Genomic DNA, 22,885 nt, shown 5'->3' with positions numbered 1-22,885 from the left:
ATTAAGCTGCCATAACATCGCCAAGGCACTAATCATTCATCATCAAACGGTTTTGAACCATTTAAAAAAGGCTGGTTACAAAAAGAAGCTCGATGTTTGGGTACCACATGAATTGTCTGTGAAAAATTTAATGGACAGAAGAATTAACATCTGCGATTCTTTGCTGAAACGAAATGAAATCGAACCATTTCTGAAGCGAATGGTAACAGGAGACGAAAAGTGGATCAAATACGACAATAATGTGCGAAAAAGATCATGGTGCAAGGGTGGTGAAGCTCCTCAAATGGTCGCAAAGCCAGGATTGACGCCTCGAAAGGTTATGCTGTGTGTTTGGAGGGATTGGAAAGGAATCATCCACTATGAGCTGCTCCAGCCTACTCGAACGATTGATTCTACACTTTACTGTCAACAACTGATGAGATTGAAGCAAGCAATAGAAAAAAAACGGCCAGAACTGATCAGCAGAAAGGGCGTCGTCTTCCATCAGGACAACGCTAGGCACAACACACATCTTTGATGACTCGGCAAAAACTGGGAGAGCTTGGCTGGGAAGTTTTGATGCATCCACCATATATCCCTGACCTTGCACCATCGGACTACCATTTGTTTCGGTCAATGCAGAACTCCCTTAATGGAATAAAGTTGGCTTCAAGAGAAGCCTGTGAAAATTACTTGTCGCAGTTTTTCGCCGAGAAACCACAAAAGTTTTACACTGATGGAATAATGTCTCTAGAAGAAAAATGGCAAAAGGTGGTCGACCAAAATGGTACATATTTGGTTTAATAAAGTTCCTTATAAATATAAAAAAAATGAGTTGAAGTTTGATTAGAAATACGAAAAGACTTTTTCGACTACCCAATAATTCATTAACTTATTGATATAATTATTGCTTTTTGTTTAAATCAAAGTCTTCGATCACCGTAGCCGAATAGGTTGGTGCATGACTACCATTCGGAATTCAGAGAGAACGCAGGTTCAAATTTCGGTGAAACACCGAAATAAAGAAAAAGTTATATTAAAATCTTAATTAAAATATGCCTCTGGTGTATTTCTATTACAGTTTTGTGTTGCTGAGTAATTTTAAAAATTTATTTATTTGCAGATACTATATACATATCCACATGCTTATGCATGTACGTATGTGCGTACATCTGTATCTGTAGAAAAATAATTGGCTTTACGACCTCTTCAACAGGCTCAGATTACTACTATTTGTTCGTTCGTTCATTCGTGCAATACCTGCCCATCCACTCGACACGTCTATCGAATCACTTGAGACACGTCGATGCGAAGACCTGGGCGCATGTTGCTCAATGTCATATCGCCTCGACTTGTCGAACGATATCTTTTCAGAAGCTAAGGTTAAGAACCAGAAGTTCAAAATTGGTAGCAAATTGTTATAATAAAATTAAACAAACCAACAAAATCGAATGTACAAGTAAAACAACAAACTTGAGGGATGAACGCCCAGCAGGGCAGTTGCTCACAAGTATGTGTAAGCGCAAGATTTTTGTTTACATATATACACGGATTTTATTTACATATATACATATACATTAGGCCGGGTCAATTTGTGGGGAGGCAAAAAAATCGCCCATTGCATATTCTAGGGATCAAAATAAGAAACTTTGCCGAAGGAACCATACCTCTAAAACGAATTCTGATGTCCCCCAATTTGGGTCGAACTTTTTAGTTTCTTTTCTCATGTAAAGGCCAAAATGGTGATAGTTTGAAATGATTGTATGGGGAACCCCCCATGGGAGTTCCACGAGGTGTGCCACTGGCATGAGTGGATCGGCCGTCCAAAGTTAGTGGGGGTCGGTCATACATTTGGACTCGATTGGAGCTCTCTAAATGGGTCAAAGTGGGATTTTTCGTTCGACCCAAATTGGGGGACATCAGAATTCGTTGTAGAGGTATGGTTCCTTCGGCAAAGTAAGAATAAAATAAAAATTTTGATCCCTAGAATACGATTTTCACAGAGCAAAGAGCGATTTTAAAATCGACCCGCCCTAATATACATATGGGCATTTCTCCAATGTCGAATGCGGAATTCGTACGCATTCAAAGTGAAAAAAAACATATACCAAAACATTATTTTATTTTGACAAAAGGAGAAAGCTATAGCACTTGATGAGCACTATGATTGGTGCTAAGGTTGATTTTGGGAAATTGTTCGTTTTCAAGATAATTACAAAAAACCAAGCCATTCGCACGCGACAAAAACAGAAGTCGCTTTCAAAGCAAACAACTCAAACACCTTTTTCAGCGAAACCTGAAGAAATATATTAATGCGACTAATTTTTAAATGTTATGCATTGATGTATCTTAATAATGCTTTTTATTTTATTCAAAAATATTAAGTAGTTTATTTTTTATTTAATTTTAATCACTGTCGCACGCGACATGTCGCATGCGACATTTTGTTCCATCATACTTTTTATGTTTATTTTTTTACTTTTTATGTAATTAGACATGAAAAAGATGATTATAAATGATTTTTAATATATTCAATATATTTATTTTCACAACCAAAATTATAAACTTAACAAAATACCTTCAATAAAGAAAAACAAAAATAAGTATATTAATCTTATATACTATGTAAAAACAAAGAACGGAAACTAACTTAACTGAGAATAGTATTACTATTGTCAAATAAAGTTCTTTTAGTGGAATATGCAGTCCTAGCTGCTTCTAACTGTTGACCATCGCAACAAAACGAATGCAACTGGGATATACCTGGAATATTTTTCACTTCCTTCCATTTTTCGTCCAAATTATAATGAAGAGACAAATTTTCAATTTGAGCAGATGGCATAAAATACATTTTAATTCCATTTGTGTTGTTTTGTGCACATTGATAAAACGATAGTGCATCTGGTAAAACAACGTTTTTAGATTTTGTTATTTGCCAAACTTTTCTTTTAATGACGGCTCCAACTCCATCAACGGCTCCCTTTCCGTGAGAACTAGCAAAAAAATTCCATTCCATATATATACATCCAATTTGTTTAATAATGTCATTCAAGCTTGTCAAAATGTATTTATTTTTAAATTGAGCGCAGCTTCCATCAGAAACTATTAAAATTTTTGAAAAATGCCCATAATTCTTTTTAATTTCGATTAAAAGGTTTAAAACAAAAACAAATACGTCGTGTTTATTATGCGTAAGTTTATCGCTTATAACTGCAAACGACTGAGAAGCACCAGTGAACCAAGCTACGCAAGTAAAAATTGTTACCTGGCGGTAGCTGAAATGAGCACTTTGTATTTCGTTTTGGTACGTCAACCTATAATTCTCGGCAAAATCATCATCCTTTAACCTTTCTCTCCACCGTTTACAGTTCGCCTTATTTTTCTCGCCGCCGTTTTTACTCATCTACATTCAAAAATTTTATATTTTGTATTGACATATACTAATAAAGATATTTTCGAACGAAAATTTATTTTGAATCTGTACATTTTACACTTACGATGTCGCACGCTACAAACTTTAAATAAGTAAAAAGAGCAAAGCGCTGATTATTTGGTTTATTTAATTAGCAATAAAAATATCTATTTGCTACTAATATTTGATGCAAATTGTACAAATACCTTCGACTCACTGACAACAAATGTTCTTTTTCAATGTCGCACGCGACATCGAGTTATACGGTAAATCAAAGAAAAAATTTACCGTAATTGGCAATCGCATCGTTCCTTTTACATTTTTCTTACATTCTTTACATATAAACCGAGATTTAAAAAAGCAAATGTCACGGCATAATATATCTCATCAAGATCATTAATCAAAACAAAACATGCAACAGAAATCTTTAAAACGGAACTTTTGCACTGGTTCGACTTTGCATTCGAATATTTCAAAATGTGGTATGTACAAATGTAAAATTTGTTTACTTTATTATTACATTTTTATAATAAAATTCAATGATTTGCAAGCGTTGTTCGTTTGCAAGACGATTCATGGTTGATTTATAGACCAAACTGAAGATGTTTGACAGTGAAACAAAACACGAAACGTGCGTCAGCTGTTTAAACCAACTGTTTAAAAAGATATTAGCTAAAAAATCACCCGTTACAATTAAACATGGCGTACATATGTATCAGCTAATTACTTTGAGCCAAGGATATCCATAGATTATATGGAGGAAAACACAAATTTGCGATAAATGAAATGTGCATATTGTCAAAACTTGATGACATTTGAATGCATAGAAATGGCATTATCGGGCATGCGTGGATTGTGGGCGAAAAAAATTAGTTTAGAACAAAGAGCTTATATTTGTTATTATTATTATTATATTCCCTCGCCACAACGGCATTTAACGAATGCAAGTCGTTTTGGCACTGTATTTTTGGGTTAAGGGGGGAGCCTGGTTTATAAGGTCAAAAAAATCAATTTGTTTTTTTTTTCGTTTTAAGCGATTCCTAATATATTTCAGAATATTCACACAAAGTTACAGAGCCTAATTCTCAATATTTCCGTAGATACAAAGCCAAAGGTAGGCGAGCGTTAGGTAGTTACCCTGTGACCGGACAGCTATAGTACAAACTGTATCTTCTTTTCTCGACTTTTCATTTTTATGATTTCTTTGAATTGGCGTACATGAATGAAAAAAAACTAATGAACCTTTTGATATGAATCATAGCTTGCTCCCTTCAGTATTAAATTCTCTTCTATTTGAACTAACAAAATAGATAAAAAAAAAATTTTCAAGATTTTTATACCAAGTTGAAGTGAATTTTTTTTTTATAGAAAGGCATTTTTTTCTTTGAAAACTCCAAAAAGTTGAAATTTTGGAATTTCTCTCAGTTTTCTTAGTTCATCTAGAATAAAAAATCATGATAATTAGAAGTCCATTTGAATTTTTTGCTTTAGATAATAATTACGAGCTGTATCTTGTACGCCAGTTGGAAACTCCAGCGTTGCAGCGCTCTACTAATTTCTATGTTAAACATTTTTTTCAACTTATTGTAACCAGTACAAAAATTTTTTATACTTTTTAAATGTTCATTAAAAGATAGAAAAAACTTTGCAGTGCTAAATTAATTTTTTCCTTAAAAAAAATCGCAAAGAGATGCAATTTTTAGACCTCATAAACCAGGCTCCCCCCTTAAGTTTTATTGCTGGTTTAAAAATTTTCGCGTTATGTTGCATGTTTTTAAGATAATAGCTTTTTGAATTTTGTGATGTATATCGGCTTCAATGTTCAATAATTTCAGGTTATTGACAAAACTGTTGTGAACTATCCCAGTTGCAGACATAATAAACGGTAAGGTTTTTACTGTATTTTGTTTCCAGATTCTTTTCACTTCTATTGTTAAATCATTGTATTTCTCTAATTTTTCGGTATTTTATGTATATATTCGTATCACTGGGTGTGCTTATTTCAATGAAAATGGTGGTTTTTGTTCGTTTGTTTATGACCGTTATATCCGGTCTATTGTGTGTGATTTTTCTGTCTATTCTTATGGCGATGTCCCAGTATATCGTGTATTCCTCATTTTCCAATATATTCTCGGGATTGTATTCGTAATAGGATGAAGTATTTGCACTTAAGCGCAGATTATTCGCTATTTCTTGGTGTAGTATTTTTGCCACATTGTTATGTCTTTCCATGTATTCACTTCCTACCAAAAGACGACATCCAGAAATAATGTGGTCTATGTTTTCTGTATTTATTTGGCATTTGCGACATCTATCATCAATAATCCTTGTATCTTTTAAAATATACTTTTGGTAGTTTTTTGTCAAGATCACTTGGTCTTGAATCGCAAGATATGAATGTTTCAAGATACAACTCCCCTTTTTTCAACCATGTATAGTAGGCCGGGTCTATTTAAAAATCGCTCATTATATGAATGTGTCTTCCATGAAGTTGTTTCTGCGACCATATTTCTTTTTTTCTCCGGTTGTTACAAAGGGGAATGTTCCTTGTGTGTTATCTAGATTAGGTAGTGAGTAATTTTTGTCTGCTAGGGCTATTGCTCTGTGCAAACTGTATGTGTAAGAATTTACGTGGTGCTATTGTTTGATTACACGGTGCTACAGTGAATCAGAACTTTTGAAGAGACATGATGAGCACTGTAGATTTAGCCGAGAACGACGCGGAACCGTGTTAAAAAAAATTTTAACACCCTCAAATATTTTATTTATCGTTAAAAACCCGATTTTGGGTGTTTTCCGACACTTAAAAATTCGTAGCTCGTCAGCATTTTATCCAATTTCCAATCTTCAAACAGTTTTGTTGAGGTAAATGTTAGTTCTTCCGACGTATGTGTTCTACAGGGTGGGCCATATAGTGTTTGCTTTTTGAACCACCTATTTTTTTGAGAATGGTAACACAAAAGACATGTCAAATGTGTTCATAATTTACTTAAAGGTTTGACATTAACGAAATGGGACGCTATACGCTTGAACAAAATTGGGAAATATTGAAAACCTATTTCCAAAGTGATGAGTCTTCTTCTTCTTTTCTTTTCACATCGGTAGCTACGTCAATAAGCAAAATTGTCGAATTTGGGGCTCAGAAAATCCACACTTTACTGTAGAGAAGCAAATGCATCCACAACGAGTCACTGTTTGGTGCGGTTTTTAGTCTGGCGGCATCATCGGGCCATTTTTTTTCGAAAATGAGCAAGGAGCCGCGGTTACAGTAAATGGCGAGCGTTACCGTGACATGCTCAACGAGTTGTTTCCAAAAATTGAAGAGGATGACATGGACGACATTTGGTTTCAACTGGACGGTGCAACTTGTCAACTAGTTATACTCGAACTTTTGGCTACCGTTTTTGAAAACCGATATCAATTGGCCGCCTCGGAACTGTGATTTTAGCCCGTTGGACTATTTTTTGTGGGGAGCTGTTAAGGACAAATGCTATGCGAACCATCCAGAGACGATTGATGCTTTAAAACACGAAATCGAAGTTGCCATTCATGAAATTGGAGCCCAAACAATCGAAAATGTGCTTAAACACTGGGTTGATCGAATGGCCTACTGTAAAGCCAATCGTGGCAGTCATTTGAACGATATTATTTTTCTTTCATAAATAACAATTTTCAATCTTCAAAATAAAAAGAAAAGTTTGAAAAAATATTGATAAGTTTTTTTTTTCATAGCCGATTCAAAAAGCAAATTTTACATGGCTCACCCTATATTTTTCACGCTAAGCAAAAATAACCACTGATGTTTCAACCAATGATGGTTACACTTCGAGTGCCGGACCCTGTAAGTATATATATTAAGCCGGGTCGATTTGTGGGGAGGCAAAAACATCGCCCTATGCTCTGTGAAAATCATACTCTAGGGATCAAAATAAGAAACTTTGCCGAAGGAACCATACCTCTAAAACGAATTCTGATGTCCCCCATTTCAAAATATTACCATTTTTGGCCTTTACATGAAAAAACCAGCTAAACGGCTATGTTTTTTCTTTATTTTTATTTATTTATAATAATATTTATTATTTATTTATAATAACATCTATTTTTTCTCTTAAGAAATTTATTTAGTCAGAACATATGTAAATGAAAAAAATAATATAAGTGAGTTATAGAAAAGGAACTAAAAAGTTCGACCCAAATATATGTATATATAAAAAAAAAAGAAAAGCCAACAGTTTATATAAATGTATGCAGTTTGGCAACTACTCAAAGAAACTACTCGGTTTCCTACACAGAAAAAACTTAGAATTGGAACTGTCTTCTTTATTGTGCCATGGTTTCAACTGTGCTCATGTCATATACTAATAAATAACTATGGGCTGCTGAAGTGGCAGTTCTTGGCCGGATATAAATCCGGGTCGTTCCGGTCTTCCAACAAACAATTGATTAATTTGATCTGTAGAAAAGGTGTTTTAAATTATTCTTCGAAAAAAAATGATTTCTATTTATACATACAAGTTTTTTTTTTGTTACTTATGTGGTGTACAATAGCATTTCTAACGAGCTTATATGTAGCTTTAGCGCTAGTTGCCTTTATTCGCAATAAAATTATGTATAATTTATTTATAAATATATTTTATAATACTTGTATTTCATGTAAATAAGTAATTATTTTTTTAATTTAATTTTGTATATTTTAGTTATATTATATTGCCAGACGAATTTATGTGTATTATGTATCCCTATATACGGCGACCGCCGTAGCCGAATGGGTTGGTGCGTGACTACCTTTCGGAATCCACAGAGAGAACGTAGGTTCGAATCTCGGTGAAACACCAAATTAATAAAAACATTTTTCTAATAGCGGTCACCCCTCGGTAGGCAATAGCAAACTTCCGAGTATATTTCTGCCATGAAAAAGCTCCTCATAAAAATATCTGCCGTTCGGATTCGGCTTGAAACTGTAGGTCCCTCCGTTTGTGGAACAACATCAAGACGCACACCACAAATAGGAGAAGGAGCTCGGCTAAACACCCAAAAAAAAAGGGTGTACGCGCCAATTATATATATATATATATATATGTATAAGTGTATCGCCAAACCTTGTAATATGTGGTCATTATTTTATCATACACAGCTGATAAATTTTATAAACACATGCATACATACATACACGTTCCTCACTTACCTTCAGCAGATGGTTCGGTCTCATCAAAAATCTCTTCACATATAACCGAAGTCGAGGGGGAGGCAATGCCCATGTTTCCGGATGACGATGTAGTCGAGGTGGATGCCGATGCCGATCCCGACGCCGACACTGATGTTGACGCCGCCGATGTCGATGTTGCCATGCCGTGAAGTATCACTTCTAAAATGCGACAACCCCGTATAAACTGCACCAACTAAATAAATTTTCACTTTTTTGTTTGATTTTTCTATAGCAACTTCAATTATCCACTCTTCCGGACTATAATGACACTCTTCGTTGTTACCAATATTCAACGCCCCGATGCTGCATGCCAAGTGCATGTGCACGCACAAGAATAAAACCGTTAAGATGGTGCTGAGAATTGATTTCGTGCAATTTTCACAATTCACGTTTATTTCTGCTTTGCCTTCGCATTCGTCTGTGCCTTTGTTCCTATGTGTGTATTGGAATTCGGGAGACGAGCAACGAACAAGGAAGATAATGCACCGCTGACCTAATAAGGGGGGCACAATGGGCGGTTACGAAATATCGATGCGGATGCTATAAAATCATACACACACATACAATAGATATTTCTATATATAAGTATATGGAGGTGTGTGTGTGCGCATATGTAAGTATGCACGAAGGAGCTCAGTTTGATTTGTTTTGTTATTGTCTCCGTTGTTGCTCGGTCGGCTTTTCCAAAATTGTGTTGTGATCGAAAGAGCTGGGACAACTACATGCATATTGCACACCCCAGCAACAACATCACACTTTTAATGCATATACAAGATACAGATTTTCACCTACGCTTGACAATAATTTTGGTGTTGAAGTAAATGTGGTTTTAGTTTTTGCAATTCCCCAAAATATTGCAACAAATATGTACATAAATATGTATTTAAAGGATTATTTTAGATTATTTAATGCTTTGAATACGCCTTTTCAGTGTCTATGTAGAAATATTAGCTAAAAGCGTTTATTGATTTTTCCGTAAAACTCAACAATTTATTATATATTCTAGCACCCCCATACGAAACGACATATTATAATTAATTTTGTAGGTATTTTTGAATAGTTTTGAAATTCTGCTTTTTCTCAACTCATTTTTAACTTATTATACACATTATTGCTTTATTGTACTGTTATAATCAATTTTCACTCTTACAAATATTTTATGCGGTTTCTGGAAATCTTGTATATAACTCTTTAACTTCTTGAACAGTACTGATTTTTCGAAAATGTGCAATCATCGTTTGAGCCGCTTTTGCTTATGTTTGTATGTATGCATGTATGCACTTTCGAAAATGTCCTTACGCCGAAAGCTTTGCGCATGGCCCGTGGGGGTTGTATTCGATTGCTGTCATATGGTTTTCCTTTCTTCTTCTCACTTGCCTTTGTTTTTGTTTTCATTCAGTTTTCATTCACGACGATTCAGTCTGATACTTTAGTTAAAAACCAAAGGCATACCTACATACTATACATATATGTATGTATGTACATATTTACTTATACAAACGTTCAAAATACACTTTCTTAATCAAATATAAATGCAGGCATATGCACATACATACATATGTATTTTCATAAATACATAAAAAATTGTTGAAGCTTTATGCGCCCTAACACTTCTGTGGCTTCGTAATATTTACTTAAAAGTATAATCACCGAACTTGAAGCAGAATAAAATTTATTAATAGTAGTATTACTTATACAGGGTCTTTCAAGTTGGAGCTTCGTTTTTGTTTTAAAGGCTGTAACAGTTCGATGGATTCTCTTTTGACAGATGTGGAAGAAGTGGAAGATTTATCTCACATCTACGCCTTCTACTAAATGTGTCTTAATATCTGAAAAGTTTCTGTTTTGACTTTGACCGGTTTTCTCATGTGGGCAAGAAACTTGTTGTCGTAGCGTTTCATTTTTAAAATGACCTCAAGCAAATCAAATCTCTGAAATCCCGCATGCAAATGACGCGGTAAAATGAAAGTTAAGTTGTCAAACTACGAAATGATAGCTGATGTCGAGACAAAGAAAATTCAAGATCTCTACCTGGCATTTCTGTTTAAGCAACAACTTAAGAAACAGTTAGAACAGTGTAGCTTGTCAACTTCAAGAAACAAAGCAAGTTGCGAGCACGGCTGCGCGAGGCTGTGGAAGTAGAATACATCAATGTAGACGAATATATGTTTCAGCTGGAAGCTGAAGAATCATCCACCAAAGTGGAAGAGAAGCCAGATAATCCAGGACGATCACCAGAAGTGGACACAAATGTGATTATGGCTGCAATTTCACAAATTTCGTCACAAATATTATTGCAGTCGTCGTTAATTTCATTGCAGATGTCACAAATATCAGCGCAAATGACGTTACAAATCTCATCGCAAATGTCATGCCTTCGCATGCGTGAGAGATGGCGAACGAAACTTCGCAGAAACTTTTCAGACTTCGTGGAAAATATGAAGTACCAGTCATTCATAAGAGGTATACGAGATTCGCATATGAAATGGGGAGCATACTCGACATCGAAAGGGATTTTTGTTAAAACAATGTCTTTGCACTGACAGGAAACAACAGCTGGCTTGAGCAAGCCAGTGCACAAAGTCTATCACGTTTCTCGCTGGAAGAGACAATGAGGAGGTTAATGCGAGAGTTCTTTCCTCAATTTGCACGACCCAGAAACTCGGATATAAAGTGGTACAACTGCGGTAAGACTGGTTATACTGCACGCCATTGTAGAATGTCAACCGAAGACGAGCTTAGGACGTCCCGCAAATGATTGCGGACCTCGGTGACCTGGTAGTATAGAGTTTAAGAATTTTCCCAAGGTCGAGAGATCCAAGCGAATAGTTGACTTCAGATTAATGCACTTGCACGCGATGAGGAGTGAACCCGGGACAATAAGAAGTCAATTGAATGATACTGATCTAAAAAAGATCATGGAAGCGAAAGACGCCAAAGAGAGACCATCTAAAACTGAAATGGTGAAAGAAAGTAAATGGTCCAAAGTGCACGCTCTACCAAACCAAGAGGCCAAAACCACTCTGAATTTTTTTGTGCAGAACTGGGTGACTAGCTTTTGAGGACATAATGAGTTATATACAGGCAAAGGAAGTCTATTAGTATACAGTATTGTTATGTATTACTTGAAGGGGATTCAGAAAACACATGGTTAATGGTTAATGGTTGTAAAGGGTTAAGGTATGGCCCTTTAGCACTGCGACCATATTGATCTATTGTGCACCCTATGCTGTCTATTGACTGTTAAGTATGCTTATGAATTGTACCAGAAAACACATACAAAACCCTTGCAATCAGATGGAATGGTTGAAATATTCAGCAAGATGTAGGTAACTTGGTATATCTTTATAATCCGAAAAAAGAGCTCCTCCAAAACTGCAAGCATCCTGGAAAGATCCATGCAAGGTGTATAAAAGGTTGAATGATATGGTATATTATATACTCGTTACATATTACATACTCTCCATGCAAAACTGGGCAGGGGAAAGTCAAAGTAGTTCACCAGGAGAGATTAGCTCCATTTGGATCGAAGAATTTGGTGTCTATTCGAGACGATCAGACTTAACCGGAGGGCAACGTGACAAATAACGAATGTTCGCGAAACTACAGGCAGAGAACGTCTACAGGTAATACCGAGCGAATGAGATACTAAAACAAAAACATGAATGCCAGATGACAAAACAGAAGTTGCCATAAGTTTTTGCGAGTTGTCTAGAAATAACGATAGTTGTTAAGCACATGAGCAAAAATTTATTATTCTTTGAGCGTACGATCGTGTAAACGTAAAGTGTTTAAGAATTGAAATTAAATAAGGCCAGTGAGTTGTGTTGTCATAAGTTTGTAACTTTTGCTTAGCAACTCAGTAATCGAACTCAGAGAAATTATAGAGAGACGTTTTATTGGAGAAAAACGTGTAAATACGTTTCTTCCAAATCCAAAAACTGATACCACTGCTGGTATGATTGTGTTTAAACTGTAATTCGTTTGCGTATACTTATATATGGGTATATATACGTATATCTAAATTTTAGCCATCGGCAGCCAATCAAATTGTTTCCATATTAAGGGGTTACATGGGTTTCGTTGGTTCAAAAAATCGCTTTATTTTTTTTTTTTGGCTTATTAATTTCTACAACATCTCAGGAATATTATCCTAAATTTTCAAGTCGATCCGAATAATAAATTCGGAGATACAGCCTTTGGAATGAGTGCGCTCCAAGCCACTTTTATTGTTAGTCAAAACTTTAAACGCGTTTTTCTCGGAACTGTGTTTTCAAAGTCGGTTGTCAAATGTTCTCGAAAACTACTGAACCGATCTTGACGAAATTTTACACAGGTGTATGAAATACAATTTACTCGTGCTTGAACGAAGGATTTTTTTTTTTCAATTACAACTATTTAAAAAAAACAAAATGTTAAGCAAATTTGACCGAAATTTTAATTTTTTTTTTCAAATTTCATTTTCATTCCAATTTTTACTTTTTTTTTCTTTCCTTCGTTCAAGCACGGCGTTATGGTCTTAACTAATACACTGATTTTTGTTTTTTCATTTTCGATGAGCCTGTCAGGAGTTATGCTGACAACGCGGACGCACCTTTTTTTCGAGGGGTCACCGGAAATGACGTCACAATGGAGGAGTTTTAATGTTTTTTTTTTTGAAAATTTCAGAAACTATTCTTTAAATATGTATCTATAAGACAGAAAAAAGTTTGAATTAAATAAATATTTTTTTATAAAGAAAAAAAATATTGAAAATAGACATTTTTTACCCGACGAAACCCATGTAACCCCTTAACAAGCCATGTTTCGATAAGAATGCGGTAAGAAAATAGACGCTATTACCACACACAAACACGTTGAAAGATGGGGTTGAGTAATTTGACAATTTGACAACACCACCCAAAGTGTTGGCACATAAATACGCTAGCGGCAACAAACGCAAAGGTAAGTTGCGGTGGAATTGTATACCTATAGTGGATTGAAAAAAATTTGCTGCATGCATTACTTAATTGAAATTATCGATATACTTGTATGTAGGTATATTCGATTTCACGATTTATGAGATTAAACAACTGACACACTGCATTGATATATGTAAATACGCCTTAACACATTAATTTGCCTTGATAAATTGAACAAGATATATGTAAATGCATATGTATGTAGATTAAACATCTGTTTCTTCACAAGCACAGTCGCGATTATTTGAGACGTAGCGCGCCAAACGCATTGGATTTTGGCAATTTATTAATAATTTACAAATTTATATCAATTTTGTACACCTGCACTCAAATATAACCGCCGCGAAAAATGAACAAACAAAGTTATTTTCCAAATTACTATGCTGTCGAAGACATCTTCGTAACTCAAGAAAAGGTCGAATCCAAAGTTAACACGAAACTATTGAAAATGGGTACAAATTTAGAACAGCCGTGAATATCGAAAAAATATCGTGACATTTGATTTTTATCGCACAGGCTTCCTTGATCCGGGTGCGGAGTCGGATGATTTAAATGCTGGGCGCACAGTGAATCTGCCGTTGTGGTACATAAAGGAGCTGAAAGTTAATAACCCATATTTCACGGTACATGTGCCGGATATCTACAAGAATGTACATAAAGCGGTATGTGAGGCAGAAACAACCCACATTGAGTTGGGCAAGTTACATCCTTACTTTTATGAATATGGACGATACTTGACTCCTTATGATCGCAATCACATTGTGGGTCGGATTGTGTTTGAAACAATGCGCCAACGTGTGCGACATTTGCTTGACATTTCAAAGAACACTACAGAAGATGGAAAACCAGAACACCGCTTAGACGATATAGAGCAGAAACTGTATGAATCCGGCGTCAAAACAAATACACAGGTAAAGTTATAAGAAATAAGAAGAAATTCAATATCATTACTTTCTATGTATAATCCTTTCACATAGTTTACGAACTGGCTGCAAATGAAATCGAACAAAATAAGTGTCAGCGAGTTGGTCCATGAGCACAGCAAAAAGCGGAAACGAGATCAACTAGAGCTTGACGGAGAAAGTACTTCACCAGATCAACCACGCAAAAGACCAACGTTTTAATTGACCCACGACAGTCGGTTCTACGTTGCCGGAACGACCCAAATTTGTATCCGGCCAAGGACCGTCACTCCAGCAGCATTCTCTGCACTTGTATGGGGAATGTTTATGCTGCTATAACAACAACAACCAACGTTTTAATCAAAAAAGTCAATATTTTAACATAGAATTTAAGAATATTTTTTATTTGTATGTATTAACAGCGAAAATCAATTAAACAAATCTGCTTGCTATAGCTAGAACTTTAGTGTAATCTGCTCCCTTGGCCTGAGTTTTTTCTTTTAGTATTGTTCGTAGTATTGTTGGAACTGGAACGTGTATACGTGTTCCCAGTGGGCTACCATTATCATCAATTAGCACTATATTGTTGCTATCAAACTTAGGAATTTTTGGTTTCTGATTTTGTTTCAATCCAACTAATATTCCCTTTTTCATTTGCCCTTTGATTGCAACTAACACCTTATCTCCAATATAGCCAACAGAGCGTTTATTGTAGACGTGAATGCAGCGTGGTGGTTTACCCTCTGCCATAGCACGTTTTCCTATTTCGCTGTTGTCCACAACACGCAGCCTTGCCAATTTTCGTATTTCACTACAGGATGGCGTAAGATGAAACTGTTGCCGCTGCTCCATATGCGTTTGAACTGAGACATTGGTAACGGCTGCAACTGTGTTTAATCGAAGAAAAATGCGTGCAGGTGAACAAGCTTTTGCGCCCATAGACATTATTTTCGACATTTTGAGCAAATTGTTAATTTATTTTTCTTAAAGTATTGTATAAACAGTTTTGCAGAAAAATTATAAAACTAATTTAACCGCACGGTTCAGCTGATCAGCTGTTTTACGTTGTACAAAACATATGTGGACTTGATACAGAGTGAACTGCATGTCATGAAAATAAGTTGTACAAAGGGTTTTAATAAGAATCCACCAACCAAAACTGAAGAACTATAGTGTGTTTTCTTTAGTTATCCAGATTAGTATCCTTATCATTACACACAGGAACGAACCGAAACATTTTTATGGTTGTTAACAGCACTGATATGAAATTGCTGTTGTTCGCAACAGTAGAAGACAACATTAATTAAGGATGAAGGACTTGCAAATAATATACATTTTCGGACGAACGCCGCATTTATTAATTCACTCAAATGTTATCAATTTGTCGTAATAGTTTATGTCTAACTACGTAGCGTTTACATTTACTGGAAAATCAAATAAAAAATAATTTTATTTCTGAATGATGTAAGAAATGTTTTGTTTAACTTTTCAATTCATATAAGGAAGTCAGGGAGAACAAAAAGAATGTTCAAATTGGATAAATATATAAGTACATAAATAATCCATGGGAAGCATTATCCTATTAAGTGATACTTTTAATTATTAAACTACAGTGCACTCGCGGTAACTCGAATAGCCGCTAAGTCGAACGACGTGCTAACTCGAACACATTTTTTCCCCTATTGACTTCTTTGTAACTCGAACAATAAAAAAGCGCTATAACTCGAACAAAAAAACTAATTTATTTGTACACACATTCTTTTCAAACATGTATATTTTGTACATAGATACATATGTAATAGTATATGTATATAAATTATATGTATACTAGTGTATTGTCCATATGAATATTTCGGCGTTAATATCCCGTTAGTTTTCTGGGAACAACATCTTGCATTGACCAAATTGCTTTAAATTTGTCATTTGTAGTATATCAGTGCACGTGAGTAATGGATCGTAAAAGGTTGAAGTGTTTAACATTAAAAGAGAGGGCTGAAGTCCTTAACAAAATTAAACGTGGACGTAGTGTTACTTCTCTAGCGAAGGAATATGGGGTAGCCAAGTCCACCATAAGTCTTATAAAAAAGAAAGATAAGGCAATTTATGGCTTGCACTAACGCTACCGGCAACCATAAGCTTAAACTTCTCGTTATTGACAAAGCAAGAAATCCTCGAGTTTTCAAAAATTTTAACTGTCCGGTGGAGTACAAAAATTCCAAATCAGCCTGGATGACTTCGGCGATTTTCAAAGACTGGTTTCATAATTCGTTCGTGCCGCAGGTAAAATCCAGATTCATTAAAACAATTGTTTTAACCAAGTTAAATGACTTTAATATTTAGGTAAGAAAAAATTTGAAAGATGGGGACTACCTGAGAAGGCTCTTCTTCTAATTGATAATGCCCCATCACATCCACGAGGATGGTTTAATTTTAACTATGTTTATGCCGCCGAATGTGACACCATTGATCCAGCCAATGGACCAAAATGTAATTCGTATAACGAAACTATACTACAGAAATTTTCTACTGGCTTCCATTTTCAACAATCGATCGAAAAATCGATATCGATGACTGTTTTTTTCACATAGCACACTCAATTGATAGGTCGAACAAATTCGATAAATCGAACAGCGCCTGTTTTAATTAGTTCGAGTTATCGCGAGTGCACTGTATAACTACATATATACACAAAATAGCACAAGAAAAAACAAAATCTTTTAAAAATTACCAAATATCTACGTATGTATAAATTCACTAGAGTTAATTCCACTAAAAATATGCACTTATTTATGAATTTTTTTTGGAAAGATGATTCATGTAAATTTATTTATCCAATTAGTATACTGTAAACTCATATTTCAAAAATATTTTGAAAAATTTTCACAAGAAAATATACAAAATTGAGCCGTTGACAGCAGATCTACGCAGACGTCTCGAAAAAAAGGCAATTTTCCGTGGACAGTTTTTCTCAGCATTGGATCATCTGAAATCAAAAAATCAAAGAGTTTTCATTAGGTAATCAATTGTCCGAGGTAACCCTGTCGAGTTTTTATTAAAAAAATTTTTTTTTCAATTTTTTTTAACATTTGAAGTAGAAGTGCGATTTTTAGACGATAAATCGCATAATATTGTTTATTGTAAAATAAATAAAAATTGAAAAAAAAACCTCCCAGGGTTACCTCGGTAATTATGCAGAGAAAGTGTGTACAAAATTTCAGGAAGATCGGTCGAGTAGATTCAGAGAAAAAGTGTCCACCGACTTGAAAAACGTCGTTTTACAGAAAATCGATTTAAAGTTCGACCATAGCAGGTAGCCGAGTCGAAGCGGCCAACGGTTATAATGCTCTAACTTTGTGAGTTTTGCACCGATTGACTTAAAATTTGGACACAACATTCTTGAGATTATTTACATTCATTTTCTCAAATAAACCAAAATCGATTTTTTTTACCCTAAAAACCCTACCCGCCCACCGGCCCCCCCTTAAAAAATGATAGAAATTGGAATAAACTTTTCCTTTTGCATTCATAATCGATTAATTAGTTTTTTATTTGATACATAAGCTTTTATCGTTTGATAAACAAAATATTTCCTAGTTACTCATCACTTGCATGTAAAGTTATCGTAATATTCACGCAAGAGTGAATTTGTGGTTTGAAAAAGTTATGGCTTTGAGCCTATTAGAATAAAATATTTGGCATAAAAGTTGCAAATTGTCTCAAGTAGCAAGAAAGGGAGAATATTTGAATATTTCTCTGATTAAAAGAGTGTTCAAACAATGGAAACCATTAGTTTAGGAGCCGATGTCCCGAACTCTGACCGCATTTGCCGAGTTTGCTTGCAAGGAAATGTTGAATTGTTTTCTATCTTCCAAGAAACTCATATCAATGGGGTAACTGTAGCACATATCTTATCAGAATGCACGAGATATCCTGTAATAGCAGCCGATCTTAAATTACCGCAACAAATCTGCACTTGTTGTATTGGAAACGCCCGTGTTGCCTATGAATTCAAACATCGTGTAGAACAGTCTTACAATTCATTAATGGGGTGGGCAGAAGAGAAATTTCTGTGTAATACAAAAGCTGAGCCGCCAGTCGTCACTCCCAGTGAGCGAAGGGAATATGGTACACAGACTGATATACTCAGTTTACATCCATGTGAAATGTGCGAAATGAAGTTTTTCGATTTATTGGAGCTCCGGCAGCACCGCAAGCAAATTCATCATAATAGTAATTTGCAGTGTCGAATCTGTGGTATACGCTTCGAACGCATGAGGCAATTGCGAAGCCATTTGGTCCACAAACACCCAAGTGTTGGTATTGCATTGGATATTCAGTGCACAATATGCCGCAGACGCTTTTCACGCAGGGAACATTTAAATCGTCACATGCGTAACGTACACCATCAACCCGAGGCGACAAGGTAACATTAGGTTTTCCAGTATTTAACATTGTAACTAACTATGTTTTTACAATTCTAACATAGCACTAGGGTCTCTCTCAAGGAACCAGAAATCGAGCTTACAAGCCATTTAGTCAAAAAAGGGCAGCAATCTACAAAAGAAAATGAGGCGAAAATGTAAGTTAAACCTTTTTGAGTTTTTGTGTTTGTAGTTGTTCGAACTTCAAAAAACATTTCCCAAAACTTCTTATCAAAATATTAATAATCATAATGTGACGGCCAAAAAGTAATCAAACAAAATGTTTAATACCTGGTTCGCACTGTTGTTGTAACATCCCTTTGATATAATTCAACTAGGGACGTGCCAGGAATTGACTTAAAGTCGGAGAAGAAATTGAGTGCTGTAGACAACGACAGCTTTCTAGGACCTTCTCATTTTCTTGAATGTGGGCAGGATATGGCTGGGGAGGTTGAAAGCGACGTTAACATGGATACTAATCCTATTTCGAGCGATGATGAAGCCTACAATGGAATGGAAATTCCGGATGACATATTACCTAAGTTAAAATTAGAGCACGAGCCTGATATTAAGGGTAAACATTTTTTTATATACACAAATAAACGTTTTTAACGTAATGTTATTTTTACAGTTAAGTGCGAAGTCGACGTTTCTGTGGATGGTTTCGATATAACAATCATGTCGCCCGATTGGGAGCAAAGTAAATCGCCAGCTTCTAATAATGTCATTAAAGAAGAACGTGAATTGTTGGTTCCTTTGAGCATACAAAAGTCATCTGCCTTTAAGGGGAAATCGTTCACAAATGGAAGGGAGGAGGAGGAAGACGCTGCAGAACGTCGGCGTATTACCGAAGTTGTTGATGAGTTTCTCGCCCAGAATTCTGCAGTTGATGAAACAGCTAATGCAGAAAACCGTTGCACAAAGTGTCAACGAACTTTTTCAAGACATTGTCATCTACGGCGTCACATGTTGACACATGTTGAGGAAAAGGGACATGCATGCACGTACTGCCCGAAACGTTTTGCACGAAGTGATCATTTAAAAAAACACATTATGAACTTGCATCAAACGAAGGAATTCAAATGTGATCAATGTAGTAGTGCATTCGCGCGTTTAGTAGAATTAACAAAACACAAAGGCTCTCGACATGGAAGCGATCCCCAAGCCCATAAGGTGCACGATTGCGAGTATTGTTGCAAAAAGTTCACAAGTCGAACATATCTCCGCAAACATGTTTTAATGCATACTGATCGTATTTTCGCCTGCAAGTTTTGCGATGATACATTTAAAGAGCGGAAAGCTCTTCGTGAACATGAGAAGGGTCATCACAGTGACCGAAGGAATTTCCTATGTTCAGTTTGCGGAGAAAGTTTCGTAAGAAACGATTATCTACGTGTCCATATGCGTCGTCATAATGGCGAAAAGCCATACAAATGCCAATATTGTGGAAAAGGCTTTCCACGCGCAACTGATGTTAAAATACATGAAAGGTTGATTTTTCGCTTATTTGCTACCTTACTTAAATCAAGTTATGTTTATAAGTATTGTGTTATGCTTTATTTCAGGTATCACACAGGCACTAAACCTAACTTGTGCAATCTATGTGGCAAGGGTTTCCATCGCGCCTATAACCTCACCATTCATATGCGCACTCATACCGGCGAGCGACCTTTTAAATGTGAAGAGTGCGGCCGAGGATTTGCCCAAAGCAACGATTTGAAAGCTCATATTCGGCGGCACACTGGTGAACGTTTCAAATGTTCTGAATGTGATGCCGGTTTTTTGCAAATGTATGCACTGCGACAACATGCACAGGCGATACATGGAATACATATGGAGCCGGCAACAGGGCGTTTACAAAGATTTGCCCCTTCTGAAACTGCTGTAGCGGTTGGAGAAACACTTCAACCAACAAACAATATACATCAGCCTTTGGCAGAACATATGCAATTGATGCAGCAGCAACATCAACCACAGAATTTTTCAGAACCACAAATTTCTAATAGTACACTAATGCCGCCGCCACCTTCGTCAGTGTAAAACTAATTATTAGACTATGCTTTGTCGCAATTCATGGTTCATTGGCATATATGTACATAGTATTTACTTGTGTGTTTTACGTATTTTCCCTTACGCATGTAGTATTTTTAGTGCAATAGATAAGGGGATTTTGATTTGTTCAACAGACAATTTCTGGTTAGAAATTCAAAAGTTCAGTTCAAGATCTTTGGAAAAATCTTTACTGTGGGAAGCTACTTCTCCTTCGGGATGAGTCTGACCTTAATCCGATGAACCCTCTATACATAGAAAACATTAAAAAGCCAATGGCGTTTAAAGTAAGGAATTTTCCACCTTTATTTTTTTATTTCTTAAGTCAAACACACAACCATAACTTATTTTTATAATGTTTGATCTTAAACCTAGTGCTGATAAATGTTTAAATTTATATCTTGTCTAGTGACTGTATTTTAATTTGCATTATTTTGTATTATACCTAAATATTTATATATTATATATATTGCATGTAGCTTAATGTTTGCTATTATAAAATTGGGTTAATGATTATGGGTAATTTTTTAGGCTAATTGTAAGAAAGGTTAGCCTTTAAAACAACGATATAATTTGTTTATAAACCACTAGAATGTAATATATTCAATATGTGTAAGTGAAGTACATACGAAAATACTTTAATTTTACACATCTTACCTTACCCTGTAAAATGGACACAAAAATATACAATTTTAAAATAAATAAATATGTAGAATTTTACTCATTCGCATATATAAAGGGTTTTCCAATAACAGGTGTTATTTTGAATATGATTGCGCTATCGAGAAATGGTTAATGATTTTTTATGGTCGTAATTGGATGGTATGGATCTGGACAACGTTTATTTTCAACAAGACGGCGCTACGTGCCACACAAGCACCGAAACCATTGATCTTTTACGGGAAGAGTTTCCGGACCGTGTTATCTCTCGAAAAGGTGATCACAATTGGCCATCGAGATCTTGTGATTTAACACCTTGTGACTTTTTTCTTTTGGCCACGTGAAAGAGAAGGTCTACGCCAACATCCCAGGGTCGATTCAAGACTTCAAAGATGGAATTCGTGAGACTACTGAGGATATAGGGCAGCCACTTTGCAATTCGGTTATGGAAAATTTCATGAAAAGGATATTGTCCTCGTCGTCGTGGTCGTGGCGGTCATTTGCCTGATGTTATTTTCCACTATTAACGGCATACCTTTTTATAATGAAATAAACATCCAACCATTTACATATATTAAAAATGGCATTTTTCTTTGAATATCAAAGTAAAACGTCTTATTGGAAAACCCTATGTCTTGTAATATATAACAAAACGAGCGTTGCCTATGAATGAAATAAGAACTTCCTTGAATTTAGTATATTTATTAAAAATAAGTTTTAAAAGTTAGTAAATGCGAACTTAGTGTCCGCAGGCTCGAACATATTTAAGAGAAACTTTGGATAAACCAATGAAAAAGTATAGCTCAATATCTATTGAGATTTTTAGAAAACGGGCACAGAACAGTGTACACGATAGAAATACACGATTATAATTCGAAAACTATTTGCTCGGATTGAATCAAAATTCACACAAAAATTAAACTAGCCCTGTCTAATGTACCGTACCCCAAGTGCGGACACAAATCCTAAGTAATTGAAAATGTTCATTTACTTGGGGTTTTGCTGCTAGTATGAGGCGCAGTTTGGGGATTTTCTCAATTTTTTACTGACCATCGTCGAGATAATAGTAAGCGGAAAAATGACAAGTGTTAATAAAAAAAATTTATACTCTGGAGTACTGATTTCCATATTTCCTAACAACTTAATATGAGAGCGATTGCTCCTATTTTGCAACCATTCTTTCATCTAAACCTATTTTTTCTTTTTCCCGATTTTTTTTCTTAATGTGCATGTAAATAATTGCAAGGGTAATCGCGTCATCGCCTTTTTTTCTGATGTTAACAGTACGACGATCG

The 22,885-nt window shown here is 35.5% G+C and overlaps 4 protein-coding genes across 4 annotated transcripts in view; 2 read left to right on the top strand and 2 right to left on the bottom strand.

The window, feature by feature from the left end:
- The window catches only part of LOC128858701 (centrosomal protein of 164 kDa), a 38,160-nt gene extending 29,329 nt beyond the window's left edge, over positions 1-8,831 (bottom strand). The window contains exon 1 of the mRNA XM_054095174.1: positions 8,577-8,831. Within this exon, the coding sequence (XP_053951149.1) occupies positions 8,577-8,739 (163 nt within the window). The 5' untranslated portion in view covers positions 8,740-8,831. The remainder of the gene's footprint in view (positions 1-8,576) is intronic.
- Positions 8,832-13,760: 4,929 nt separating this feature from the next.
- Positions 13,761-14,932, top strand: LOC128858699 (DNA replication complex GINS protein PSF3). Its single transcript, XM_054095172.1, has 3 exons — positions 13,761-14,010; positions 14,075-14,469; positions 14,536-14,932. Exons 1-3 carry the CDS (start codon positions 13,908-13,910, stop codon positions 14,680-14,682), a joined length of 645 nt encoding a protein of 214 aa, XP_053951147.1. The 5' UTR covers positions 13,761-13,907; the 3' UTR covers positions 14,683-14,932.
- On the bottom strand, positions 14,838-15,550 carry LOC128858700 (39S ribosomal protein L14, mitochondrial). The gene has a single exon (XM_054095173.1). It carries the CDS (start codon positions 15,415-15,417, stop codon positions 14,893-14,895), a length of 525 nt encoding a protein of 174 aa, XP_053951148.1. The 5' UTR covers positions 15,418-15,550; the 3' UTR covers positions 14,838-14,892.
- A 2,505-nt stretch (positions 15,551-18,055) lies between these two features.
- On the top strand, positions 18,056-21,336 carry LOC128858697 (zinc finger protein 239-like). Its single transcript, XM_054095171.1, has 5 exons — positions 18,056-18,883; positions 18,947-19,039; positions 19,220-19,455; positions 19,513-20,371; positions 20,447-21,336. The coding sequence occupies exons 1-5, from the start codon at positions 18,237-18,239 to the stop codon at positions 20,919-20,921; spliced, it is 2,310 nt and encodes a 769-aa protein (XP_053951146.1). The 5' UTR covers positions 18,056-18,236; the 3' UTR covers positions 20,922-21,336.
- Positions 21,337-22,885: the final 1,549 nt, after the last annotated feature.

Source organism: Anastrepha ludens, chromosome 3 (genome assembly GCF_028408465.1).
Source record: "Anastrepha ludens isolate Willacy chromosome 3, idAnaLude1.1, whole genome shotgun sequence".
In the NCBI taxonomy this organism is placed as follows: Eukaryota; Metazoa; Arthropoda; class Insecta; order Diptera; family Tephritidae; genus Anastrepha; species Anastrepha ludens.
The sequence above is the reverse complement of the archived record's forward strand: the minus strand, read 5'-3'. Positions and strand labels throughout refer to the sequence as shown.